Below are 24,330 nucleotides of genomic sequence, written 5' to 3' on the forward strand. Positions count from 1 at the left end.
AGGGCTGACTGAGCTTGTATCACAAGAGATTGAAATCAATTTACCTCTTCTTGTGGATGTGGTTTATCCGCAGTCCACACCTGTAACATGGGTACATGAGTCTTTTGGCGTCTTCTAAAGATAAAAATGAAAATCTACATTTAGGCTTTTACAAACATGAGCTGCTCAGTCACCTTCATAGTTATTAGAATGCAAATTAAAGCAATGAAATAACATTTTACCTACTGGAGCGGCAGATATCAACAGTTTTGATAATGTACTGTGTATCATCAAGACGCAGGTCGAGATTCAGTCTCAAACATCGTTGACAAAGAGGTTAACTGGTATAATCTCTTTGGGAGAGTATAATCTCTTTGAAAGGTAATTTGACTAAATCTATCAAAATTAAAACTGTTTAGAACCTTCAACCCAGTAATGCCATTTCTAAAAATTTATATCCCCCATAAATATATCTGCACGTGTACACAAAGACATACAAAGATATTCACTGAAACATTGTTTATAATAGCAAAAGATTGAAAATAACCTAAATGTCCACCAACAGTAACTACAGAAATTATGGTACATTAAAAAGTGAAATACCCTACAACTATTAAAAAGATTTATGAAGTATTTTTATGCAACAAATCCAAGTTATAGTAAGAAAAAGAAAAAAGCCAAGTGAAGAACAGTATGTATATTGGGCTATCACTTGAATAAAAAAGAGAAAGGATATGTATACACACACAAAAGATTTTTTTTGAGACAGAGTCTCACTCTGTCGCCCAGGCTGGAGTGCAGTGGCGGCACCATGTCAGCTCGCTGTAAACTCCGTCTCCTGGGTTCAAGCAATTCTCCTACCTCAGCCTCTCGAGCAGCTGGGATTACAGGCACCCTCCACTACGCTTGGCTAATTTTTGTATTTTTAGTAGAGATGGGTTTTCACCATGTTGGACAGGCTGGTCTCGAACTCCTGACCTCAGGTGATCCACCCGCCTCGGCCTCCCAAAGTGCTGGGATTACAGGCATGAGCCACTGCACCCGGCCAAAAGATTCTTATTTTTTAAGCTTCTTTTAACTTTACTTAATAATCAACTAAGTAGCTATTAACAGTTATCCAAAAAAGTACTTAAAAAAGAGAAAGTGAAATTTAACAATAAAATCAATCTGTAAAAACTTAAGGGCCACATAACCATTACCATGTTGCTGGATAGTTAAGCATAAATTTACTAAAAAGACCTATTTATTATCATTGTATCTAACAATCTAAACCAAGCTTTTACATCGGCTTGGGAGAGATGGGTAATGGGAAGACATGTGATTATTTTAATTGAAATGTGTCATATTACTTAAGAAGTACTGCCTGGATGGAAGGTTAAGGACCACTGTTTTAAGAGCTTGATTTAGGATTAATTTACATGAAATAAACACATTGTATGTGCTAGGGCAGTGGTTCTCCACTTGTGAAATGTGTTAATAATACAGATGTCCAAACCTCTCTCTCAAATTGTATAATTTATTAGGTCTGGGGGTTGGGGTCTGAGCATTTTAAGTACCACAGGTAATTCTTATCCACGCTAATATTTGAGGAACTATTGCACTAGGGTGTTTTATGTCTTTTATAAACATATAAAAGCAGCTTAAAAGAAGCTATATTACCAACTGTCCTGTGCACTGGCAAAAGTAAGCAAACCATATCTGATTACTTTGAGGTCTCGGTGAGTTAAAACAGCAGGAGAACAGGATTACCTAGAAAATACCTTCAGGAACTCTACAGCTTATTTTTGAGAAACTCAAATGATATCACTGATATAAGATATCCTTTACCTAAGCAACAAAGAGTACTATGAGCTGTGCCCTTACTTAAGATAGCTTTCAGTGTTGGCAAAGATGCGGTCCATCTCTGCATCTTTCTTTTCGTACAACTCCTTTCCAACCCAGGGCAAAGATGACAGAAATGCATACACATACCAATCTCGCCGCACCTAAAGGATTTTTAAAAAGTTAAGTTTAAAATATGCTTTAATTATATTCATTCATATTTTATTTATTCTTGAATGAAATCCTATGGAAGCTATTTAATAGGACTTATGACATCTGGTTTATACAGAGCATTTCCAGATATATTAGTTCTAGTCTTACTGGACAGCATCATTTAAATCAACATACAGATATTATGAGAACCCACCAGTGTGCCAGTCAACTTAATTTTTAGATAGTAAGAACTTACAGTGTGATAGTCTGCTGTTTTTTCTTTATTGCTAATGGATTATTAGCGAAAGATTTCTGGTACTATATGGAAGTACCAGGATTCAGTAACCCCTCAAGAGCCCCTCAAGATTCAGCGTGAGGGGTTCTCTTACCTGAGGCACATCTTCTTCCTGAGTTACGCTTACAAAATTTTCAAACATGGCAACCATTGACGGGGCAGCAATCACATGGCAATTCACAAGATCAGATAAAAAACGGACCTGTTGGGGCAAACAATTTCTGCTATTAAATCTAAATGTTCTTCATAATAACTACAAAACAAGCAATCTTCTACAGCCTCAACTATTGGGCTGAAAAACTATAGCCTAAGGGCTGGATCTAGCCTACTACCTGTTTTTTGCATAGCTGGGAACTAAGAATGGTTTTTACATTTTTAAATGCTTGAAAAAAAAAAAAAACAAGAGTATTTTATGACACATACAAATTACATGAAATTCTAGTTTCAGTGTCCATAAGTAAACTTTTATTGCAGCAGCCATGCTCGTTCAGTTACATATTGTGTATGGTTGCTTTTGTGCTACCATGGCAGAATTGAGAAGTTGTAACAAAAACTATATAAAGGACAGCAATCTGTGAGTTCATAGGTTTCTATGCTATACTACATCAACAATCCAGATTGTAAAATATTCTAGCTACTTCAACCTATAAGCTTCTTTTCTGTTTGACTGTAATTTTTACTGAATTACAGAAATGGAAATTACAGAACACATTTATTGGGTGTGCTCAGTGTGCTATTGCTAAACACTACTAAAAGTCAACTGTTAAGGGACCCATTCTACTGGAACAAGCACAGTCTCAATACAAATGAGTGACTCCCACACTAAAAGGCAAATTAAGTGTTTTTGGGAACAATGACAAAGGGAGTTGGGGAAAGCATCACAAAGGAGGTAACAATTAGGCTAGATCATAAAGGATAAGCAACAGTCTCAAGTAGTGAGCAATAAGGGCAGTATAGGCATACAGCTTCAAAAACAAGGTGTGTTTTGGGATCTGCAAGTTATTTTGATATTGCTGGAGAGTGTATGGGAGACAAGAATAGAGAAACACACTGGGGAAACCATAAAGGGTCAGGCTAAAGAGTCTGGACTTTAATCCTATAGCCTAATCGGTATCCAAACTTTTTTGATTGTGTACTCAGTAAAAAAGAATTTGATCACATATCTTCAACACATACATATTTATTTATGATATACACTGGATCACCATTAATCTATGTATTATTAGTAAGGCTTAATTTCATTTCCACTTAAGATAAATAAGAGTTCTCAATATTCACTTTCTGCAACCCAAGGAATCATCTTGTGCACCAGGCTTTTAAGACCACTCACACTGCCGTGGGAAGGAACTAAGGGTTTTTTAACCAGTAACCAACATGTGCAGAGCCTAGTTACAGAAAGACCAGTCTGGTGCCACTGTAGAACACAAAGTGAAAAACAGAATCTAGATGCAAAAAGATCAGTTAAGAGGCTATTAAGAACATCTGGAGGAAGGCATAAACTATGCTAGAGGCCCTGGAGACCAAGACAGGACAGACTTGAGAGAAATTAGGGAGACAGAATTGACAGGGATTGGGAACACCTATGGTACAAGAAGGCAAAGGGAAGACAAAAATTAAAGCTCAGCTTTATAGATGGGCTATTCAGTACACAGTGGCCACTGTATGAGCTGGGGAAAGGGCAGAAAAAAGGAGGTATGAATGCTACATTAATTTAGGCACTTCCTGGTAAGATATCTGAAGGCTATGCAGCTAGCATCTGGAATACTGGACTGGAGCTCAGGAGAAAGGATGGAGACACAGTTACAGATTTGGGGGTGTCATCAAAATAAAGGTGGCCTATGAAGCTATCAAAGTGAATGAGAATGCTTCAGGGGAGCATTTTAAATTATTTGGTTGTAGCTCACCTTTTCCCTCCATCCCAACAGTAAGTCATAACATACCAACAAACAAACAAACTTACCAAATATACGGCTTCATTATAATTGTTTGCTTTCAATGACTCTTTAAGTTGACGAATCATGGCTTCTACAAATTCTCCACCAAAGTTGTAATTCCTGGCGTTCAGCAGTCCAACTAATGTTGTATAAATTGTCAACTTCTCAGGTAACAGACGTGCACTGATTTAAGAACCCAGTATAACGAGAAAACCCCAAAACAATAGCGTTAAGTTGCTGAATTTTATATGAATCTTTTTATCATTCCATTAACTTTGGAACAGGATTACTTTTAGCTATGTCTTTAAAAATACTCCAGAAAAAGCATGTCACTGAGAAATGTTACAAACACAGTCCCGTAATTTTTCATTTTAATTCATTAATTAATCCAAGAGTTAAGAAAGTAAATGATTTAATTGTAAAGTTATCTTACTGAAATAAATAAAACTAATGCTACAACAGTTTTTCTTCAAGTGTGTTTAGTGGAACTGAATAGCATTTCCACAGAACATGGTTTCCATGGTAAAATGTCTCAGAAATCCTGGGTGAAACAAGCCTATTTAATACAGAATCATTAAGGGGGGTGCGGCATTCAGAATTTCTAAACTTAGCTAACCAAATGTCATGGAAGTAGAATTCTACTTTGAGAAACACTATTCTAGTTGCTTAGAAAAGAGGCACAATTAAAACGAGTTTCATCTAAGTTCCTACCAGCTTAATTATTGAATTTTTTTAAAACGTAGTCTGATATAGTTAAGATTTGCTTACTCCAAGTATGTTGATTTTGTTAAAGTTATTTGAAAAGTATGGGAAAGGATTACAATAAACCTTTAGAAAAAGCAATTTTTCCTAATTTAGGCAGCCTTTAGAATTAGCTCAAAAAGCAAATAAGAACTCATAATCATTCAGTGGGCAAGAGATTCTCTTTGACTTGTTTTCCTAAAGTATCTAGCAGAACATCAGGGACAATTAAGGTCTTCAAAAAAAATACCTGTGTTGATGGTAACTGTACTCCCTGAAACCCTACCAAAACCAAAAATTAAAGAAGAATACTGCGAAGCAATACAAGTTCAGCCTTAAACAAACAAGGTTTCCAACAGTTTAAGTATAAATACTATCCCATTTTAATAAAGGATTTCAGAAGATTTCCTTAGTAGTTTCTTAAAGTTACCTTCACTTGATCTAAACTAAAAGGCTGAGAAGTGATAAACGTCACCTTCATAATTTAAAAACACCTCATGGATATGTTACAATTTCATGTAACTACAAAGACTCCTGTTTATCCAGAGAGTATGCCTATTACTAGTGGCTTCCAAAGCCTCTTCAGTCTTCCAAGAAGAGCTATTACTTGAGTTACCAATTCCCAAATTTGTTTGGTACTACTAATTTTAAAATCTAAGTATCATACGTTTAAATATACATGCTTAAAAATATGTATCTGAATGAGACAGTACTCTCTCTATAAAAAGTCAACTACAATGATTCTAAGGTTCTAAGAAATAACACACAAGGAAAATGCTCAATTTTAGTTTTATCCCTAAGAAAAAGAGTTCATTAAAGGGCCAAAGGTTGGCTCATTTGTACAAACTTCCCCATAGAAGGAAAGCCAAGGACATATAGAACATAAACATATATTTTAAACATTTCCCAAAGCATTTAAGAGTAGATAATACATTATCACCTGGATTCATAAATCTTTTGCATACATACACTGTACAAAGAAGCCTTAAGATCTTGCTCTTGTAGTTAGGAAGATCAGCTTCCAAAACACCAGCCAAGCCTTCGAGGTTGCTCTCCAAAGAGCAGGCACTCTGTGGAGGACATCACATTAAATATCTGTCAAGTACTCAGCAATATAAATTTATTGTTAAAAATTTATTTAAATGTTGGCCGGGCGCGGTGGCTCAAGCCTGTAATCCCAGCACTTTGGGAGGCCGAGACGGGCGGATCACGAGGTCAGGAGATCAAGACTATCCTGGCTAACACGGTGAAACCCCGTCTCTACTAAAAAATACAAAAAAACTAGCCGGGCGAGGTGGCAGGCGCCTGTAGTCCCAGCTACTCGGGAGGCTGAGGCAGGAGAATGGTGTAAACTCGGGCGGCGGAGCTTGCAGTGAGCTGAGATCCGGCCACTGCACTCCAGCTTGGGCGACAGAGCGAGACTCCGTCTCAAAAAAAAAAAAAAAAAAAAAAAAATTTATTTAAATGTAAATATATATTTTAAAATCATTTTAAAATCATAACCAATCATCTGTCCTTTTGCTATTTTAGTGTACTAAAATAAAAATTTCCACATGATCATTAAAATAGTCTTACACGCATACAGAGCTATAATGGGTTTAGTATAAATCAATTCAGATAGTTATTGTTCTTTAGAAATCCATGAAAAGTCGATGAGTGAAATTTAAAAACTAAGCAGTCTATGATAGCAGAGTAAGCATTAGAAATGGGAGGACACCATGGGCTCCATTTTTCTTCTTTTACTAATTCACTCTGTTACTCTGGGCAAATTACCTCAAGTATTCAGGGCTGATTTAGTTCATGTATAAATTAAGGGGCTATACCCTAGGTCCCTTTTAAGGCTCATCTTCTATGAAAATTATTAATTACTAAATTACTAATAATAATCAATTATCTGCATCCCAGGGGCTTCAACATGGATTCAATTTGGGATACAGATGCATGGTAATACCAGCTTTACCAAAATGTAGTTCAAGTTTTCAGCTGCAAAAATTAATCAAAGCAGTCAACCACATTCTTAAACCCATCACAGCCTGTGCCTATTGTGTGACATACCTTTTCTCCTACTTTGCATATTAAAGATTCCAAATGATCTTCAGTTTCATTTGCATCAGAGGTCTTTCTCCTTTTGTGAGGCTGCCCACCTATTTCAGCAACATAAAAAATTAACATTACATGCTAAATCTGCTATCACAAATTTTATTTAACCTTTTTAGGTTATAATCTGTTTTCTACCAGGCCCTATTTTTCTGACAGAGTAGAAGCTCTTCACAGACCCTCCATTTCTCAGACTAAGCTAGATTAACCAACACCTCCCATTCCCAGAGCCACTATATACAATAACTCCAGGAGGCATTATTTATGTTAAATTTTGTGTGAATAGTGCCCATGGAGCTAAGCAATCAGCAGCCCTGTGCATTTCTGTGGAAAAGCTGGAAAGCTGCCAACAACGCGTTAAACACTAGTAGTTAGAATACTCATGTACTGCTACTCCCATTCTTTCAACTTGAGTTGTTTACTGATCCTCAGTTGCTTGTTCCGAAACCTGTTAGTACCAGTAGTATTCATTAGTCTAATAATGTAATTATTATGTAAATGACAAAATAAGGGTGCAAAACCAAGTCGAATGCTTTGGAAAGACTTGATCGGAAAAAAAAAAAGCTGTTATATCAGCTATAAAGAGGAAAGCTTCAAAAGAGGGGAAAAAGGAGCATAAAACATTAGGATTTCTCACTTGCTTCACATGTTTCTAAGCTCTAATCTCAAGTCTTCAATGAACAATTTCAGTTCTGCATATGATGCAGCACGACGGTATAGTTTATCCTAAATAATGGGAACGACAGTCAGTATATACATATTCTAAGAAAAGTCCTGAGCACTATATCAAATCATTGGCGGAAAAAAGGACCACATGTTTTACAATTCCTGCTTTAACTAGCTTTTATTAACTGAACTACTGATACTGATTTATTTAAAAACCATATCATTTGAATAATCTCTATGTTTTTTAAATCTACCATTCTAAAATCATTACCAAGCATCTGTCCTTTTGATTGCTAAACAATTCAAGTTGAATGAAGCTGTGCTAAAAACTAACCTCAAACACCTGTCTATTAAGACCCTTGCTGTATCTCTTACCACTTTGTTTAAAGCCTTAACACACTCACCTAAGTCCTTTTGTGGTTTAACATAAGGTTTAAAAAATTAAAATAATAGTGTTAAGTATGGAACCTGATGCTGCTGCTAAACACTTTTGGCTAGTCTAATACAATTCAATTTTCGATTTCCATTGATTCAATTATTTGGTCAGCATATGGGCAAGAAAGCAAGAGTCTGTAACTGTGCTGGGAATCTGTATTAATAATGAAAATCTGCAGCTGGATATAAGGCTACACAGTAGTAAGTTATATATAACTTCAATCTTCAGACTTGAATGGCCAAAGGAATTATCTTTACGAAGTTCATAATCACTTACTTGCCTCTGGAACACTTGGCTTGAAATGATGTATGGTGATTCTCATAAAACACAGCACGTGGCTATTCTAAGCTTGGAATGTTAAATCTATCGAATGACTGAAATGATCTTCAGATACCACATGAACTGAAGCTGAATAAAACGAATCTATTACTATCCACATAGGATCTGAGGGGGGTATTACAAAGGTTACAGGATAAGACACTCTGTGCTTCAACTTCCCAACCCATTAATTACCATTATAAACTGAATGTCCACTGACTATAATTTTGAAGGGATAATGCCACAAAAAGTATAATATGCACGTAGTATAAGAGCTGAGATGTACTGATTCCTGGAGATATCTGCCTGTGTAAAGTTGTAGACATGTGTGGCACAGAGGTTCAGGGACCTTGATTCTTAAGTATGTATCAAATCTAAGTCACAGGACCTATCAAGGTTCTACCACCCAAAGTACCAACTTTCACACAAAGGTCTTTTATTTCCAGGATTCATTTATTGAAAAAACAAAGCACAAATGATGTAATATTTACACGAGCCGCCAGCTATAACATTCAACAGCTTTCTTCTAGAGCAGTAGTTCTCAACAGGGTGTAGATTTTGCCCCCAGTTGTCATCTGGCAATCCTTGGAGACATTTTTAGTAGTCACAACTAGGGGAAGCAACTGGCATCTAGTGGGTAGGGGCCAGGGATGCTGCTAAATATCCCACGTTGCATAGGGCATCTCCCAAAACAAATAATCTGGCCAAGAATGTCAATAGTGCTGATGTTAAGAAACCATATTCTAGAAAGCAGAGCTCCTCAGAACCAAATTTCAGTGAGGTTGGGAGAATGGAGATGCTGAAAAACTAGCTGAATGAGAGCAGTTATTTTTTGTTGTTGTTTTTTAAACCTTAAGCACACTGTTCCCTTCTTTCTGGCTCATATATTTTGCCAACCCTTTATTCCACCTCTACAGTCTTCTTAACTTAACTTTCCAGGTGGCTTGTTCCAGTTTGGAATCATTCCACAGCCTTTAAAGCAACCCTGTTAGGCCCTCTTATAAGCTTGAAAAGGGGAAAATAGGGCCGGGCGCGGTGGCTCAAGCCTGTAATCCCAGCACTTTGGGAGGCCGAGGCGGGCGGATCACGAGGTCAGGAGATCGGGACCATCCTGGCTAACACGGTGAAACCCCGTCTCTACTAAAAATACAAAAAGAAATTAGCCGGGCGTGGTGGCAGGCGCCTGTAGTCCCAGCTACTCCGGAGGCTGAGGCAGGAGAATGGCGTGAACCCGGGAGGCGGAGCTTGCAGTGAGCCGAGATCGCGCCACTGCACTCCAGTCTGGGCGACAGAGCGAGACTCCGTCTCAAAAAAAAAAAAAAAAAAAAAAAAAAAAAAAAAGAAAAGGGGAAAATAATGCTGTAGGAAGAGAAGGTATGATTTCTGAGAAAAAAACTAGAAAATACATGTACATAGTCACATGTCTGAACTGCAAACCCTCTGTTCATTTTGGCTATATTAAAGGACAAGATTTGTCTGGAGAATGGAAGGAGGCAGAAAGTATTAAGAAGTAAGAAATGTTCCACTCTCACCTGATAGTTGAGAGAATATGAAGGGTGGGGGGAAACTACAGACACAATCTGAACTTACGAACAGAAACATGATATTGAACTCAGAAGAGAACCTAGGTAAGGGAACAGGGAAATGAAATAAAACAATATGAATACAATTTGGGGAATTAGCTCAATGTACCCTGAAGAAAACATATCTATGGTAGTTCCCAAGGCAAGAACAGATTTTTTTATTAAAATTTAACTATGTAAAAGTTTTAAAATGTAAATTAAAGATAACATTACCACTTCACTCAGACAGACTTGGCTAGTATAGAGAAGCAGGTATAAAATCCATCTGAAAGGATCTTAAGAAACAAACAAATTTCCCCTTTATAAGGCAATCCTAATTTTATATGGGCACACTGGTACATCTTATAGCCTTACAATAAATTTTAGACCCACAAAATGGAAAACAAAAACCACCTCTGTAAAATAAGAAAGTAAAGTAACTAAAACCAACAACTTCAACATTACATTTTTAAACCTTAAGCACACTGTTTCCTTTTTTTTGGCTCATCTATTTTGATATTGAACAACTTCAAAGAAAGATAACATGCCTTGATCCTGCAGATTTAAAACAGAGGCAACCATCACTTCTGAAATAAACTATACTCTCCCAGAATAACAAATCCTTTCACTTCTATTCATTTTTTTCTTTAGTTAAGTAAAAAAATCAGCCACAGTCTAAAAGACAAGGACCTAATTCTAAGAAGCTTAAATGGGGCTAATACAGCAAATCTGAAATTTTTGTAAATTGCTGAAATTCCCAAAATTGTATTCGTATTGTTTCTGGCTAAGATTTTGAACAATCTAAATCCTTTCTTAAAAGAACAAACAATGGACTGCATATCCCATAGTAACTAAAAAGCTTCAGAGACATTTTTAAAGCAAGTCTAAGCAATTAGTTAAGATTCAGCACTGGACTAGTATCCATACACATTACTTTTCATTTAGCATTTCCTTTTCCTTGTTTATAAATGGACTACTACGTGAACTTCATTGGTACAGCCTCCTAATCCTACCTCCCTGAATCTTTGATAGTCAAGTCTCAACACAGAAGTCTAATTTTATAATCTTCCTATAAGATGCAACCCTCTGCTATCTCTCTAATCTTATCTCCTACAACTTCCCCCTCACTCTGCTCCAGCACCACTGGCTTCCTTGCTGTTCTATGAACATGACAGGAACCCTATAGTCTTAAGGCTTTTGCGTCCATGGTTCCCTTTGTTTGGATCACTGCTTTTCCTCATACAGCTATAAGGCTGCTACCTTACCTCCGGCAAGTCTCTGATCAAATGGCATTCACAATGAGGCCTTCTCTAACCAACTTACATAAAATAGTAACTTCTCCCTCACAGAAATCTCTGCCCGCTTTACCTGATATCACTCCATAGCGTCTGTCACTGTATGATACACTACACTTTACTTGACTGTCTTCTCTCTACTCTAGAGGGGAGGCTCTATCTTTATATTGTCCACTGCTGTATTGCAAGTAATTAGGACAGAGCTTGGCACTGTTAAGTATTTGTTGAATAAATCATTTTTCAGATATATTACTTTCCATATGATTGCTTCTATATATAAAGTATACACGTTATAATTACATATTATATGTAAAATATATATTAGAGTATATATTTTACATAAATATAAATATATATATGTAAATATATTATATATTCTATTATAGTATTTTATATATAGAGAGAGAGAGTGTCAAGCATATGAAAGTCAGGGCAGAGACTGACAACAGCTGACAACTGTCCAGAAATGCTCAGATGCACCTATTTAATTCTGACTGTAATAATTCCTAGCCTATTTTAAGATAGCCTTCTATAATCCTTAAGCTTCTAAGAGTTCTCATTTTTTAAAAAATAGATGTTTAACTAAAAGGAAAGTATCCAAAATAATCTGATTCAGATCACTATGTAGGGTAAACTCCAGCTGATCGTTATCCAAATTGTGGCAATTTACAAAAATTTCAGATTTGCTGTATTATCAAACATGAACTGTATCTGCCTCTCCCATACTAAAATACCAACCTTAAAAACTTTTGCTTAATGAAGGCCTTGTTTTACTTGTCTTATTTACTCTGAGGTTCCTGCAGCAAGACCCAAATGGACAGCGATTTGGCTGCAAGCTGGTGTTAAAATGAAGCCAACTCCAAGAAAGTTATGTAAGTCTCCCAATAACCAAAGCAAAAGTTATTTTTCTACATATTTGCATTCCAATTCTCTAGGATGCCCTACAATGACATTTCCTCTCTCTTTAGGGATTACCTATAAGTGTGAGAAAGAAAGCATAAGAACAACAAAGAAATTGGAAAGAACAAAACACTCAAGTTCTCCAACCCCCAAGTAATGACTTGAGAAGTATATTAGTTTTTGATTAGTCAATTACAAAGCATAAGAAAATTGTATTATCGGCGGGCGCAGTAGCTCACATCTGTAATCCCGGCACTTTGGGAGGCCGAGGCGGGTGGATCGCCTGAGCTCAGAAGTTCAAGACCAGTCTGGGCAACGTGGCGACCCGTCTCTACAAAAAATACAGGAAAAAAAAAAAATTGCTGGGCGTGGTGGCCTGCGCCTGTGGTCCCAGTTACTCAGGAGGTTGAGATGGGAGGATCACTTGAGCCTGAGAGGCAGAGGTTGCAGTAAGCCGAGATCGCGCCACTGCACTCCAGCCTGACAAGAGTGACACTCCGTCTCAAAAAAAGGGGAGGGGATTGCATTTTCTGTGTCTTGCACACAGGTTACACAAGAAGCCTCTTGTGTTAGAAATCAAAGCATGCAGCATAGTTATTTAATTTATACCTGGGTAGTGAAGAGAGCCCCGGACTGGATTTGCTATTGCTGGTGTCTGGGAACTGACAGCTGTCTCTCCGTGTTATGCTCAATCTCTAAACCCTTAGGTGTCAGATGAGAAAGCTGGACTAGAATATCCTCTCAAACCACGCCTTCGTAGAAATCTGGTGTTTCACTATTAAAACTAAATGCGTGCGATTCTGCCTCCACCTCAACTGCCACAACACTCAAGGAGAGACAAACGTTAATGGATAAAACTTACTCAATTTAAAATGTCTGTTACGGTTTCTTTTCTTACATTGACAGCATCTGCTAACGTTTACCGCCTCTTAAGCGCTGGCAAATGATTAAAACATCATCGTTGCTGATGTGTATTACCTCATCTAACCTTCACAAAACCCAGAAGATATAAGTATCATTACGTCTATATTACAGACTAAAGTTTAAGGAGATTACATAACCTGGAAAAGATCACCAAGTAAATGGTAGGGTCTGGCTTTGAACCTAAACCCTCTGGTTCCAAAGTCTCACCTCTTAACCACCACTCTACACTCTCTTCAAAAAACAATACACTAAAACGTTAATAGAATTACTCTAAGTTTCACTTTTTTGGTGTGTGGATTTGTGTTTTTGACCGATTGTAAGGCTTATGTATAATATAAGCATTTTTTTGTTGTTAAAACTAGAATTATTCCGTCTTTATGAAGACAACACTATGATCTCCACGAGCACAATCATCCAAATGCAGATGGGAACCCCTGTTCTAACTCTCTGAGGCCTGAAGTTAGTTTTCTAGCACTCTCTCTCACACGAGGGAAATGCGCTTACGGCCACTTCAAAATCTGCAGTAACCTGTGTCTGTTTATTAGGGACCTCTTGGGCGTGGGTAAGACAATATTCTTTCCCTGCAGCTCGAAATAATGACCACTACCGGAACAGAGTTCAGATTGCAACTCATGAGATCTCTCAGTTCTTTCCTTCAGTGAATTCTTCCGAGCCCTTCTCAGGTGCAGCTTTGAAGGTTAAAACGAGACACTGGGACCAGTAGGTCCCTAAGACGCGGCAGCACGGACACAGGTGTGCTTCCCTGCTCGGTGGTGCTAAGGACCAAATTCTGAAGCGTCCTTAGAGACCAAGGGTCTACCCATGGGGTTCACCAGGCCTCCTTTCCCGAGGATCGGCCCTTGACTCAAAGAACTGGAGCGGGAGAGAAAAAGTCGCTTTCTAGAAGCCGCCCAGTCACACCGCCACTGTATTACCCTCTTTCCCTCCGCGGCTCCCCACACGGTCCCGGGGAGAAGAGCTTCCAGTCTCTTCCATGGACACTCAAAGATGCCGAGCCTCGGTTCCCAACCGGGAGCGGCCTCCGCGGCCGGGCTGCAGGTACTCACCGTCGTTCTCGTCGCTGTGCCGCCGCCGCGACATGCTGCCCTCCGGTGCGCCGCGGAGTCCAGAAACCAGGCGGTAAGCGCCGAGGAAACTGTCCTGCCGCTGGCCGGCGCAAGGACAGCTGCGAGGCGCGCGGATGGGCCGGCACGCAGGCGCACTCGCTCGCCACGGCTCCCGGAAGCTCAGGAGAGGCCGCCGGGTGGGCTCGGCGCTGCGAGAGCCGGCGTGAGGAAGCTCAGTGGGCTACGGGCGTCGGGCACACACGCAACCGCCCCCTCAGGCTGCCCCCGCCTGCCGGCTGCTTCTTTCTCCCGCCTTCCGCTCTGTGTCCTTCCGGGGCCACGCAGAAAGTGCCGCCGTTTCGGCCAGTCAGAGACCCCGGACCGCTGTCGTCGTACGCCTGAAGGCGGGTGGTGCCGGCGGCCGCTCTAGTCCCCGCCTCCGCTCAGGCCGGTCCTCCGGGGCTTCTCAATGGTTTTCCCGGCGGCCCTTGCGCCGACGTCCAGGAGACTTCCGGAGCCTGGTGACGTCACGAACGAGCTTTTCTACCCAAACACGCGACGGGGAACACACTGCAGGGCGGTGAGCGGTAACAATTGCTAGGTGGAAACAGTGCAGGGAAGAGAGACCTAAGAAAGGATCAGGACTGGCGGGTATGTGCTCGTCTACTCCCACTTTCTGGCTTTTGCCGCCTTGGGAAAAGTGGGCGGAGAGGTTGGGCCAAGCTCGGCATGCGGGGTGGGGCCTGGGCGGGAGGCGGTGCCGCACGTGCCTCCCCCTGGGTTGGAAAGGCCGGCCCTGACGCGAGCGTGCTGCTCCCGGCTTGCCGGCTGGCCGTCATTTTCCCTAAGTTGTTTGCTTAAGAAGGAACAAATGATTGTTTTAGTAATCAAGGGTTATTGGGTACCTGTATGCCTGTGTGTGACCGTCCCCTGCCCTGATGTCTTTATGAGTACCATACTGGCTTATCTGCTTTGTCCATGGCCATCTGAAATTTCACTCTCCCGGCCTAGTTCTCTTTCAGTCTTACCCATTTCAGTAAATGACGTCATCCATCGGCTGCTTAATCCAAAAATTTAGAGAGTCTTTCTTAGCTCTTTTCCCTCACTTTTTACATAACAATGATCTGTAAACCCTGCCTGTTCTCCTTTCAACACAAATCCTGAATCAGATCGTGTTACTGCTCTGTTTAAAAGTCTCCTGTGACGGCCGGGCGGGGTAGCTAACGCCTGTAATCCCAACACTTTGGGAGGCCGACATGGGCGGATCCGCTTGAGCCTAGGAGTTCAAGACCCATCTGGACAACGAGGCGAACACTGTCTTTACAGGAAAAAAAAAAAAAAAAAAAAAATTAGCCGGGCCTAGTGTTTGGCTCCTGTAGTCCCAGTTACTCGAGGGGAGGGTTGGGGGCGGAGGTGGGAGGATCCCTTGAGCCCCGGAGGTCGAGAATACGGTGAGCCGTGATCACACCACTGCACTCCAGCCTGGGGGACAAAGCGAGACCGTGTCTTAAAAAAAAAAAGTCTCCTTCGACTTTCCATTGCACACTCCATACCATGGCCTGTGGAGTTCTACCTCTCCTCACTGTACTCCAGACCCTCTTTCTGTTCGTACAATAAGTCAAGCTTGTTCTTATTTTAGGAACTTATACTGTTTCCTTTACCTGAAGGTCTCTGGTTCTAAATCTGCGTGACTGGCTCTTGGTCACTTAGGTCTCAGCTCAAATATCAGGTCCTTAGTGAGGACTTCTTTGGTTACCCAATTGCTGTTTTATTTCATTCAGCGAATATTGTATTTATTAGCATTTAGCACCTCGTAGGTGCCAGGCAGAGTTCTGAATGCTGGGGATGTCGAGGTGAACAAAGGAAAACCACTGCTCTCGTGGCGCTGATATATTCTAACGATCCATTCAGGAATAGCCCCAAATAGTGCCATCATAGGTAGTGAACAATGGGAGACTAGTAGATGAGATCAGAGGGGTAGGGAGAAGGTGCTCTGTAAGGACTTTGAACATTATCCGAGTAAATTGAGAAGTCATTGGAGTATGAATTTTTTTTTTTTTTTTTTTTGAGACAGAGTCTCGCTCTGTTGCCCACGCTGAAGTGCAGTGGCACAGTCTTGGCTCATTGTAACCTCCACCTCCTAGGTTCAGGCAAGTCTCGTGCCTCAGCCACCTAATTAGCTGCAATTAAAGACATGCGCCACCACACCAGGCTAATTTGTGTATTTTTAGTAGAGATGGGGTTTCACCATGTTGACCAGGCTGGTCTTGAACTCCTGGCCTCCCAAAGTGCTGAGATTACAGGCATTAGCCACTGTGCGGGGCCAGTCTGACTTATTTTTTAATAGTTACCTCTCTGGTTCCCAAAGGAGGAAGATAGTTCTGCTGTTACAATAATTCAAGCTGCAAATGATAGTAGCTTGAACTAGGGTGGTAGTGAAGATGATGGTGCAAAGTGATCTGATTAGATTGTACTTCAAAAGCAAAGCTGGCCAGGCATGGTGGCTCATGCCTGTAATCCTAGCACTTTGGGAGTCCCAGCTGTACTCCCAGCTGCTACTTGGGAGGCTGAGACAGAAGAATCGCTTGAACCCATGAGGCGGAGGTTGCAGTGAGCTGAGATCATGCCACTGCACTTCAACCTGGCAACTGAACGAGACCTGTCTCAAGAAAAAAAAAAAAAATAGGATTTTCTGAACAAGTGAATGATAGTGTGAGAAAATAAGGAGTCAGGAATCATCCCAAAGTTTTTTTTTGTCTGAGTAACCGGAAGAATAAAATTGTCTTGTACTCAGATAAGGAAGACTAGGGAAGACCAGAGTTTGGTTTTGAACAGTTGTATTAGAAGCTGAAGCTAGCTAGCTTCACACGCAGTGGGGTATGTGAATTTGTAGTTTGGGAGAAAGGCCCAGGTTGAAGATATGAATTTGGAGTCATTTATTGTATAGTATTCTAAACATAAAATTTCCTTTATGTTTCCCTTTTTTCTTTTTTTGTGTAATTTTCAAATATTTACAGAAGTAGGGAAAATTTATGATGCATCCCCATGTACTCATCAACTTCAGTAATTCTTAATTCATTAATATTCTGGTTTCGTTGATATTACCTCCTCTCACCCAATTATTTTGAGGCAAATATAGTTTTAAGTCCTTGGAAGTAGATGAGATCACCTGTGGGGTAAGTATAGATATAGAGTAGTTCAACATTTAGAGGTTGGGGTAATAAGGAAGAGCCAGCAAAGGAAACTGAGAAGCAGGGACCCTTATCCCTAGCTGGTATTTTCTTTTTTTTTTTTTTTTTTTTTACTTAATGTCTCTCCTTACCAGAATATAAGCTCCAAGAGGGCAGGGACTTCAACTGTTGCATTCATAGCTGCATTCCCAGGACTATTCCATGGGCCTGGCACATAGCAGAGGTGCCACAAATAATAATAGTTCAGAGTATATACGTAAATGAAAATAAGCTGAGACTGAAAAAAGATGCAGAGTCTGAGGAGATCATTTTGGGGTGGTGGGAAAGGCACCCCACACCCAGGTGTGGAGACCTTGAATCAGGAAAGAACAGGGCTCATTTGCAGAACTGTGGCCAGAGTAGGATATGTGATGGGGAATGGGGAGCATAGTCAGAGATGAGCCTAGAGTATAGAGAAACTTAAGTTTTTCAGGCCTTCAAAGGAAGCAGTGACGCGGGGTAGCAGACAAGACATAAGTGAAAGGTAACACTTGAACTCAGTCTTGCTATACATAGTAAGCATATGGGGAGGGAAAGAGATGAAAAAGTAAAGGAAACAAAGCAGCGGAAAGCATAAATGCTGGGACAGACCACATCAGGTCATATAGAGGGAGATTGGGAAAGATGCTGGAGGTGGGATCGGATTGGATAGTAATTCCTTTCTACAGTGTTACCTCCCACATGCACTGTCCTTATAGGTGAGTAAGTTCTCTGTTTCTAGAACAATGCCTGGAACCTAGAAGACCCTCCATAAATATTTGCTGAATGAATTTTAATTTGGAAATGATATATATTCTTTCTCTACCTTTACAATAAAACAGCTTTGAGCATGGAGGAAGTGTGTTGAATAAGATTCTTCTACTTATTTTTCTTCTGTCTGGGAGGCTTATAGGTTTGTGTAGAGTTAGAGATGTACTTTTTTCAGTGGGACTTTAAATGAAAGAGATTTTCATGAGAAAGGAAAGAGAAGCCAAAGAAGGTAGTGTTTCTTCACCCAGTCTCTTCCACTTATTTTTCAAATACAGGAGAACTGGGGTTTAATAAATCTGTATTACCTTGCCTTACCCTTAGAACAAAGCTCATTTTGAGCCCCATGGAAGCACCACTTAGCTGATTCAGATGCATTTTATGTGGTGCAAGTGACATCTTAATTTATGAATCCAAGGAACAAAGGTCCTTCATAAGGAAGTTGGTATTGCGTGTGTCTGTGTGTGTGTAGTCTCCATCAATCCCATCCAGCATTGTTAACAAGCAGTGTGTGTTCCGCCAGACATAAACTGCTCCTCGTTGCCTTCTCCTGGTTGAGGTACCCTGTAGACAGAGTTGTGAATTGTCAAAGTTTGTCACCAGTATCTCCCACATTCTTTTTTCTCATTCTTAGGGGTGCTTTTTCTGCTCCTTCTTGTGGAGCTTAGGACCTCTTTGCATGTTACTGTTTTCACAACCTTGAGTGTCCACGTCTGGCTGCCTCCTTCAATGTTGTCCTCAAGAAACTAGCTTTGCCAGTTCACTAGTAATATGAAATAACCAGTTGTTATGCTGTGGGGCAGGAATTTGGACAGGGCACAATAGGAACACCTTGTCTCTGCTCTCAGCTCAGAGACCAATCTGGAATCTGAAGGGTCTAGTGGTTGATGCTGGCTGTCAGCTGGAGGCCTCCTCCGTTCCTCTCCACCTGGTTCTCTGTGTGTGATTTCTGCATGGGTTGGATTGGCTTACTCACAGCACAGTGGTTGGTCTCCTCAGCCTGAGCATCTCAGAATGAGAGCTAGTGCTGGCATCTCCTTTTGAGGACCCGACCTCAGTCATACAGCATTGCTTCCATCACATTTTATTTTTGGGAGCAGTTAACAAGCCTGCCTAGGCTTAGGGAAATGGACCAGAAATACTGCTGCAGCCATTTTTGGAAAATATAATCTGTCACAGCTAATGTTTAAAGAAAATGTTAATGTTAAATTTAAAATACAGCATTAAATTAAAATATTACTAATATTACCATTCATTGAACCCTAGTATATGCCAGACACTATATATTAATATTTCTTTCCAGTGCGCAGTACAGTACTGTAATATAGATACTACAATGCACAATTTCCACAAGAGAAATTTAGAACTCAGAAGTAGCTTGCCCATGTTCACATGCTTGGCAAACTGCTGCAGCACAAACCAAAGCCAATGCCTTTTCTCAGTGTGCCTCTTAGTGCTTGTCACCTGTAACCTTTGCTTTACAAAAGAACCAATACAGTATGATGGTTGTAGTGTGTCCGTTTTGACAAGATTTGGCCACAGTAGGGATTTTGACATTTCTTCTGGCTCATTACAGTGGGGCTCTCTTGGGAACTATTTCTTTTAAGGAAGGAAATTTGCATAGCCCTGAAATTAGGGGGCAAAAAGAAAAAAGCGTTTATAACTGAAGGTACTGGCACACAGCTTGATTGATTTGGGTTGTACCTGGTGCTTTTCTGGTATTATTTACCCTAATGTCTGCATGGCTCGCTCCCTAATTCAGGTTTCTGCCCAAATGCTGTTGCTGCAGAAAAGCTTTTCCTACCCTCTGTGTTCGAAGGGCTCCTTCATCACTGCCTCCCTACCCTGCTGGTCATTCTTTATAACCTTTTCACCATCTGACTTTAAAAATAAAAAATCAATTTATCCACTTGTTTACTTCACCCCACTGGAATGTAAACTCTAAGCAGACAGAAACTTTTGCTTTTGTTTACTGCTATATTCTCAGTGCGTAGAATAGTGCTTGACTTAGAGTCGTTGCTAAGTAAATACTATTGATTTAGTAAGTAAATGAATGCTTAGCTTGGGCTACTTTGCCCATGCTAATTTGCATGATTGATTAGCTTCATATCTTCTTCAAGAAGTAATCAAAGACTAGCATGGCTGCTTCTTTCTTATATTCTAGGAGGTCTTTAACTGAAAGGAATATCTGCTTCACTGTTGCAACCAACCAGATGCCTTCTTCCACTTCACCAGACCAAGGAGATGACCTGGAGACCTGCATTTTAAGATTTTCTGGCCTGGATTTAAAATATACGAGTCTTATTAATCCCAGCAGCAGTCTCAAAGCAGAATTAGATGGCAGTACAAAAAAGAAATACTCATTTGCAAAGAAAAAGGTAGAATTCCTATGAATGTTTCATGATCATGTGTGTGTGGTTAATGCAGATACATTTAGAAGTAGCTTATCAAGGATGCTCTCCAGCTCAAGGTCCAGTCTAGTCAGGGACATTAACCAGTGATGTTAATTCCATCCCAGGCAAAGGGTAATCCCAGGCAAAGGGTAATCATAGGCAAGTGTGGCCCTGGAATAGCCATAGTGGAGTACTTGAGGAGGGTGAATCCTAGACAGATGGATTAGTTTTCATTCCCCACCCCCCAGGTCAAAAAAAACCCATAAAGTTGAAAACCAAATGACAAGTGAAGAAAAAAGTTGGTAACTATGATCAACAAAAGATCACTAAAAACACTTCCATCTCAGTAAGAAGATAAATGCCATAATGGAAAAATAGGCAACAGATGTGAACAGACAAGCCAGAAATAAACAAATAGAATAAGCAGGAAAAAGTATTCAGCATTACTACTAATCAAAGATATTTAAAAAAAAAATAGGGTAGCATTTCTTTTGCCTTTCATTTGGACCAACATTAAAAATATTGATGATACTGGTAGAACTCAGTGAGGCTGTGGATAAAATGGCACCCACATGCTTTTCTGGTTAGAGTATAAATTGGTACATTTTTCCTGGAAGTCACTATTACAGATTAAAATTTAAGGCTCTTTGACCCCTCAATTTTTATTTTGGATGTTCTAAGTAGGTGATTAAAGATATAGAAAGACGGATGCATGGAATGCTCATTCAACATTGCTTTTAACTGCAAATATTAGAAACAATCTGAATGTTCATCAGTTGGTAACTGGTTAAGAGAATTTTCTGTTTTACAATAAGCATAAATAATTTTTATAAAAACGGTAATATTATTTTCTAAGAAAGAAGATATTTTGGTATGTTTCTTCCCAGTCTTTTTCAACGTACTTTATAATGTGGTTGAGATTACATTACGTAAGCAAATTTTATCCAATTTTTTTCACTTAATATTATAAATATTTTTCCATATAACTTAAAACTGACTGCTTAATATTCCATGGTAAGCATACTTCATAATTTACTTTCCGTATTCCTTTCGAAAATAGCTGATAGTGTTATTTGTAATATTTTAGACCAAACTGTATTATGTATATTCCAGTGTAACTTAGAGCCTTATATCCTAAGAATAAAATTATGCTGAGAGTTATTTAACTTCCTCAATATAAAGCGTAGTTTTAATTTCTCTAATAGTCTCTTCTAAAGCTTACTAAGAGATGTGTTACTCCTCAGAGAATTGTATAACATAATGGAACATAAAACTGGAAGCCCCTGTGGAAAGATAATATAAGGAATCTCAGTGAAACTTCTATTAGCCGTAAACCTAGGGTTATTTAACAGTGTTAGTATTTGAAATCTAATTGCAGGCCTTTGCCCTTTTTGTCAAAACCAAAGAAGTTCCGACAAAAAGGAGTTTTGAATGTAAAGAAAAATTGTGGAAATGCTGTCAGCAACTATTCACAGACCAAATCAGCATCCATAGACATGTGGCAACACAACATGCTGATGAAATTTATCACCAGACAGCTTCTATTTTAAAGCAACTGGCTGTGACATTGAGCTCCTCAAAGAGTCTTTCGTCTGCAGATGAAAAGAATCCTCTAAAAGAGTGCCTTCCACATAGTCATGAAGTGTCTGCTTGGCTCCCTGATATAAGCTGCTTTAACCCTGATGAGCTGATAAGGTAAGATTTTCATTCTGTATTTCGGTTTGATTTAAGGTATTTTTCCAACCACAATGAGATACTACAATTCACTCATTAAAATGGCTAAAGTGAGAAAGACCAACTCTGTCAAATGTGAATGAGGATGTGGAACAACTGGAACGCCCAGTCACTGCTGGTGGGAATGTAATATGGCACAACCACTTTGGAAAAGTGTTCGGCGGTTTCTTTTTTTTTTTTTTTTTTTTTTTTTTTTTTTTTATTTTTTTGAGACGGAGTCTCACGCTGTTGCCCAGGCTGGAGTGCAGTGGCGCGATCTCGGCTCACTGCAAGCTCCGCCTCCTGGGTTCACGCCATTCTCCTGCCTCAGCCTCCTGAGTAGCTAGGACTACAGGCGCCCGCCACCGCGCCCGGCTAATTTTTTGTATTTTTAGTAGAGACGGGGTTTCACTGTGGTCTCGATCTCGTGACCTTGTGATCCGCCCGCCTCGGCCTCCCAAAGTGCTGGGATTACAGGCTTGAGCCACCGCGCCCGGCCGGCGGTTTCTTAAACATGCATCGTTCCTGTGGCCCACTCCTTGATATAATACCAACAGCAATAAAAACATGTCCACGGAAAGCCTTGTACAAGAATGCTCACAGCAGTTTTATTCATAATAACAAAAACTGGAAACAACTGCAAATATCCATCAACAGGAGAATGAATAAACTGGTATAGTCATGTAAGAATACTGCACAACAATAAAGTGCTGTGAACTGCTAATATTCAAGAACATCTATGGGTGAATGAGAAAATCCTTATGCTGAGTGAAAATAGCCAGACAACACAATACATATTTTCTGATTTCATATACTTGAAGACAAAACTAATATATAATGATAGAAGGGTTCTGGCAGAGAGTTTGGGAATACACAAGAGATTTTTTGAGGTCTTGGAAATGTTCTGGTTTTGATAGTGGTGTGGATTACACAGGTGTACCTGTGTCAAAAATGATCAAACTTTACACTTAAGATCTGTGTATTTCACTTGTAAACTGTGCCATGCTTTAAACATTTTTATATAAATAGGACAGGAAAAACTAAGCAAAAAAAAAAAGGGGGTTTTAGGCTAGATATCATTATCTGTATGATTTCAAATATACGTATCCAGAAAAAATGCATCATTTATTAGGTTTATTGGGGAATGTAGCATTGCACATAGTGAATTTTTCAGAAAGCAGGTAATGTAGCTTACATTTTAAAGCATCTAAACTTTCTTTGATTTAACCTTTTTTTTTTTTTTTTTCCTGGAATCTTTCAGACATAATTAAATAGAGTATAGTGAATGTGATTGGACTTTTTCTGAGTGCTTTGATGCCATCAGGATGAACTTAAGTAGGAAGGTATAAAAGTTTATCTTTTTACTAAGAAGGCTCAGACTTACTATTCTGTTACCTCTCCTCCCTCTCTCCTAATTCTAGATCCAAACCCTCTGTATTATTGCTGTGTAACAAATTCAGCTTAAAACAACAAACAATATTTCAGTTTTTGAGGGTCAGGTATCCAGCCGCAGCATAGTTGGTGGTACTAGCTCAGAGTCTGTCATGAAGTTGCAGTCATCTCTTTGCTTGACTGGGGCCAGTAAATCTGTTTCCAGGTTTGCTCATGTGGTTGGTGGCAGGCTTGTTTTTTCAGTGGCTTTTAGTCAGAGGCCTCCATTCCTCTCTATGGGGGTCTCTTCATAGGCTGCCTGAGTGCTGTCATGACGTGGCATGTGATTTGTGAGAGACAAAGACACCAAAACGGAAACCACAATCTTTTATGACCTAATCTTAGAATTGCCATACCATCACTTTTTATTGATGCTATTGGTCACATAGACTAACCTCAGTACACTGTAGAAGAGAACTACACAAGGGTCTGAATACCAGGAGGCAGGGTCATCAGGGATCATCTTGGAGGCTGGGCACCATACCTCAGAGTTGTTACTTTTTAGTGTGTATTACCTAGCACCACTGCCTGCACTTTACCCATTCTGTCAGGATCTTAACTACTGGCAACAGCTAGATCCTTAAGGCACAGAATTCTAGAGGCCTAAGTTAGGCCAATAACATACATA

General features: G+C 39.8%; 2 protein-coding genes across 4 annotated transcripts in view; one reads left to right on the plus strand and one right to left on the minus strand.

Annotated features, from left to right (window-relative positions):
- NCBP1 (nuclear cap binding protein subunit 1) overlaps positions 1-14,479 on the minus strand; it is a 39,620-nt gene extending 25,141 nt beyond the window's left edge. The window contains exons 1-7 of one of the 3 annotated variants that reach the window (XM_050762101.1): positions 14,189-14,479; positions 6,979-7,067; positions 5,893-5,993; positions 4,209-4,365; positions 2,343-2,450; positions 1,843-1,964; positions 45-114 (exon numbers count right to left, since the gene is read on the minus strand). In XM_050762101.1, coding sequence (XP_050618058.1) covers positions 45-114; positions 1,843-1,964; positions 2,343-2,450; positions 4,209-4,365; positions 5,893-5,993; positions 6,979-7,067; positions 14,189-14,222 — 681 coding nt within the window. In that variant the 5' untranslated portion in view covers positions 14,223-14,479. Of the gene's footprint in view, positions 1-44; positions 115-1,842; positions 1,965-2,342; positions 2,451-4,208; positions 4,366-5,863; positions 5,994-6,978; positions 7,068-14,188 lie in introns of those variants that run through there. The other 2 variants (XM_050762102.1, XM_050762103.1) reach the window with 2 other exon arrangements.
- A 261-nt stretch (positions 14,480-14,740) lies between these two features.
- TSTD2 (thiosulfate sulfurtransferase like domain containing 2) overlaps positions 14,741-24,330 on the plus strand; it is a 33,795-nt gene continuing 24,205 nt past the window's right edge. Inside the window, exons 1-3 of the mRNA XM_050762164.1 lie at positions 14,741-14,839; positions 20,330-20,543; positions 21,937-22,253. Of these exons, the coding sequence (XP_050618121.1) occupies positions 20,379-20,543; positions 21,937-22,253 (482 nt within the window). The 5' untranslated portion in view covers positions 14,741-14,839; positions 20,330-20,378. The remainder of the gene's footprint in view (positions 14,840-20,329; positions 20,544-21,936; positions 22,254-24,330) is intronic.

The sequence above is a fragment of the Macaca thibetana genome, chromosome 15 (assembly GCF_024542745.1).
Source record: "Macaca thibetana thibetana isolate TM-01 chromosome 15, ASM2454274v1, whole genome shotgun sequence".
In the NCBI taxonomy this organism is placed as follows: domain Eukaryota; kingdom Metazoa; phylum Chordata; class Mammalia; order Primates; family Cercopithecidae; genus Macaca; species Macaca thibetana.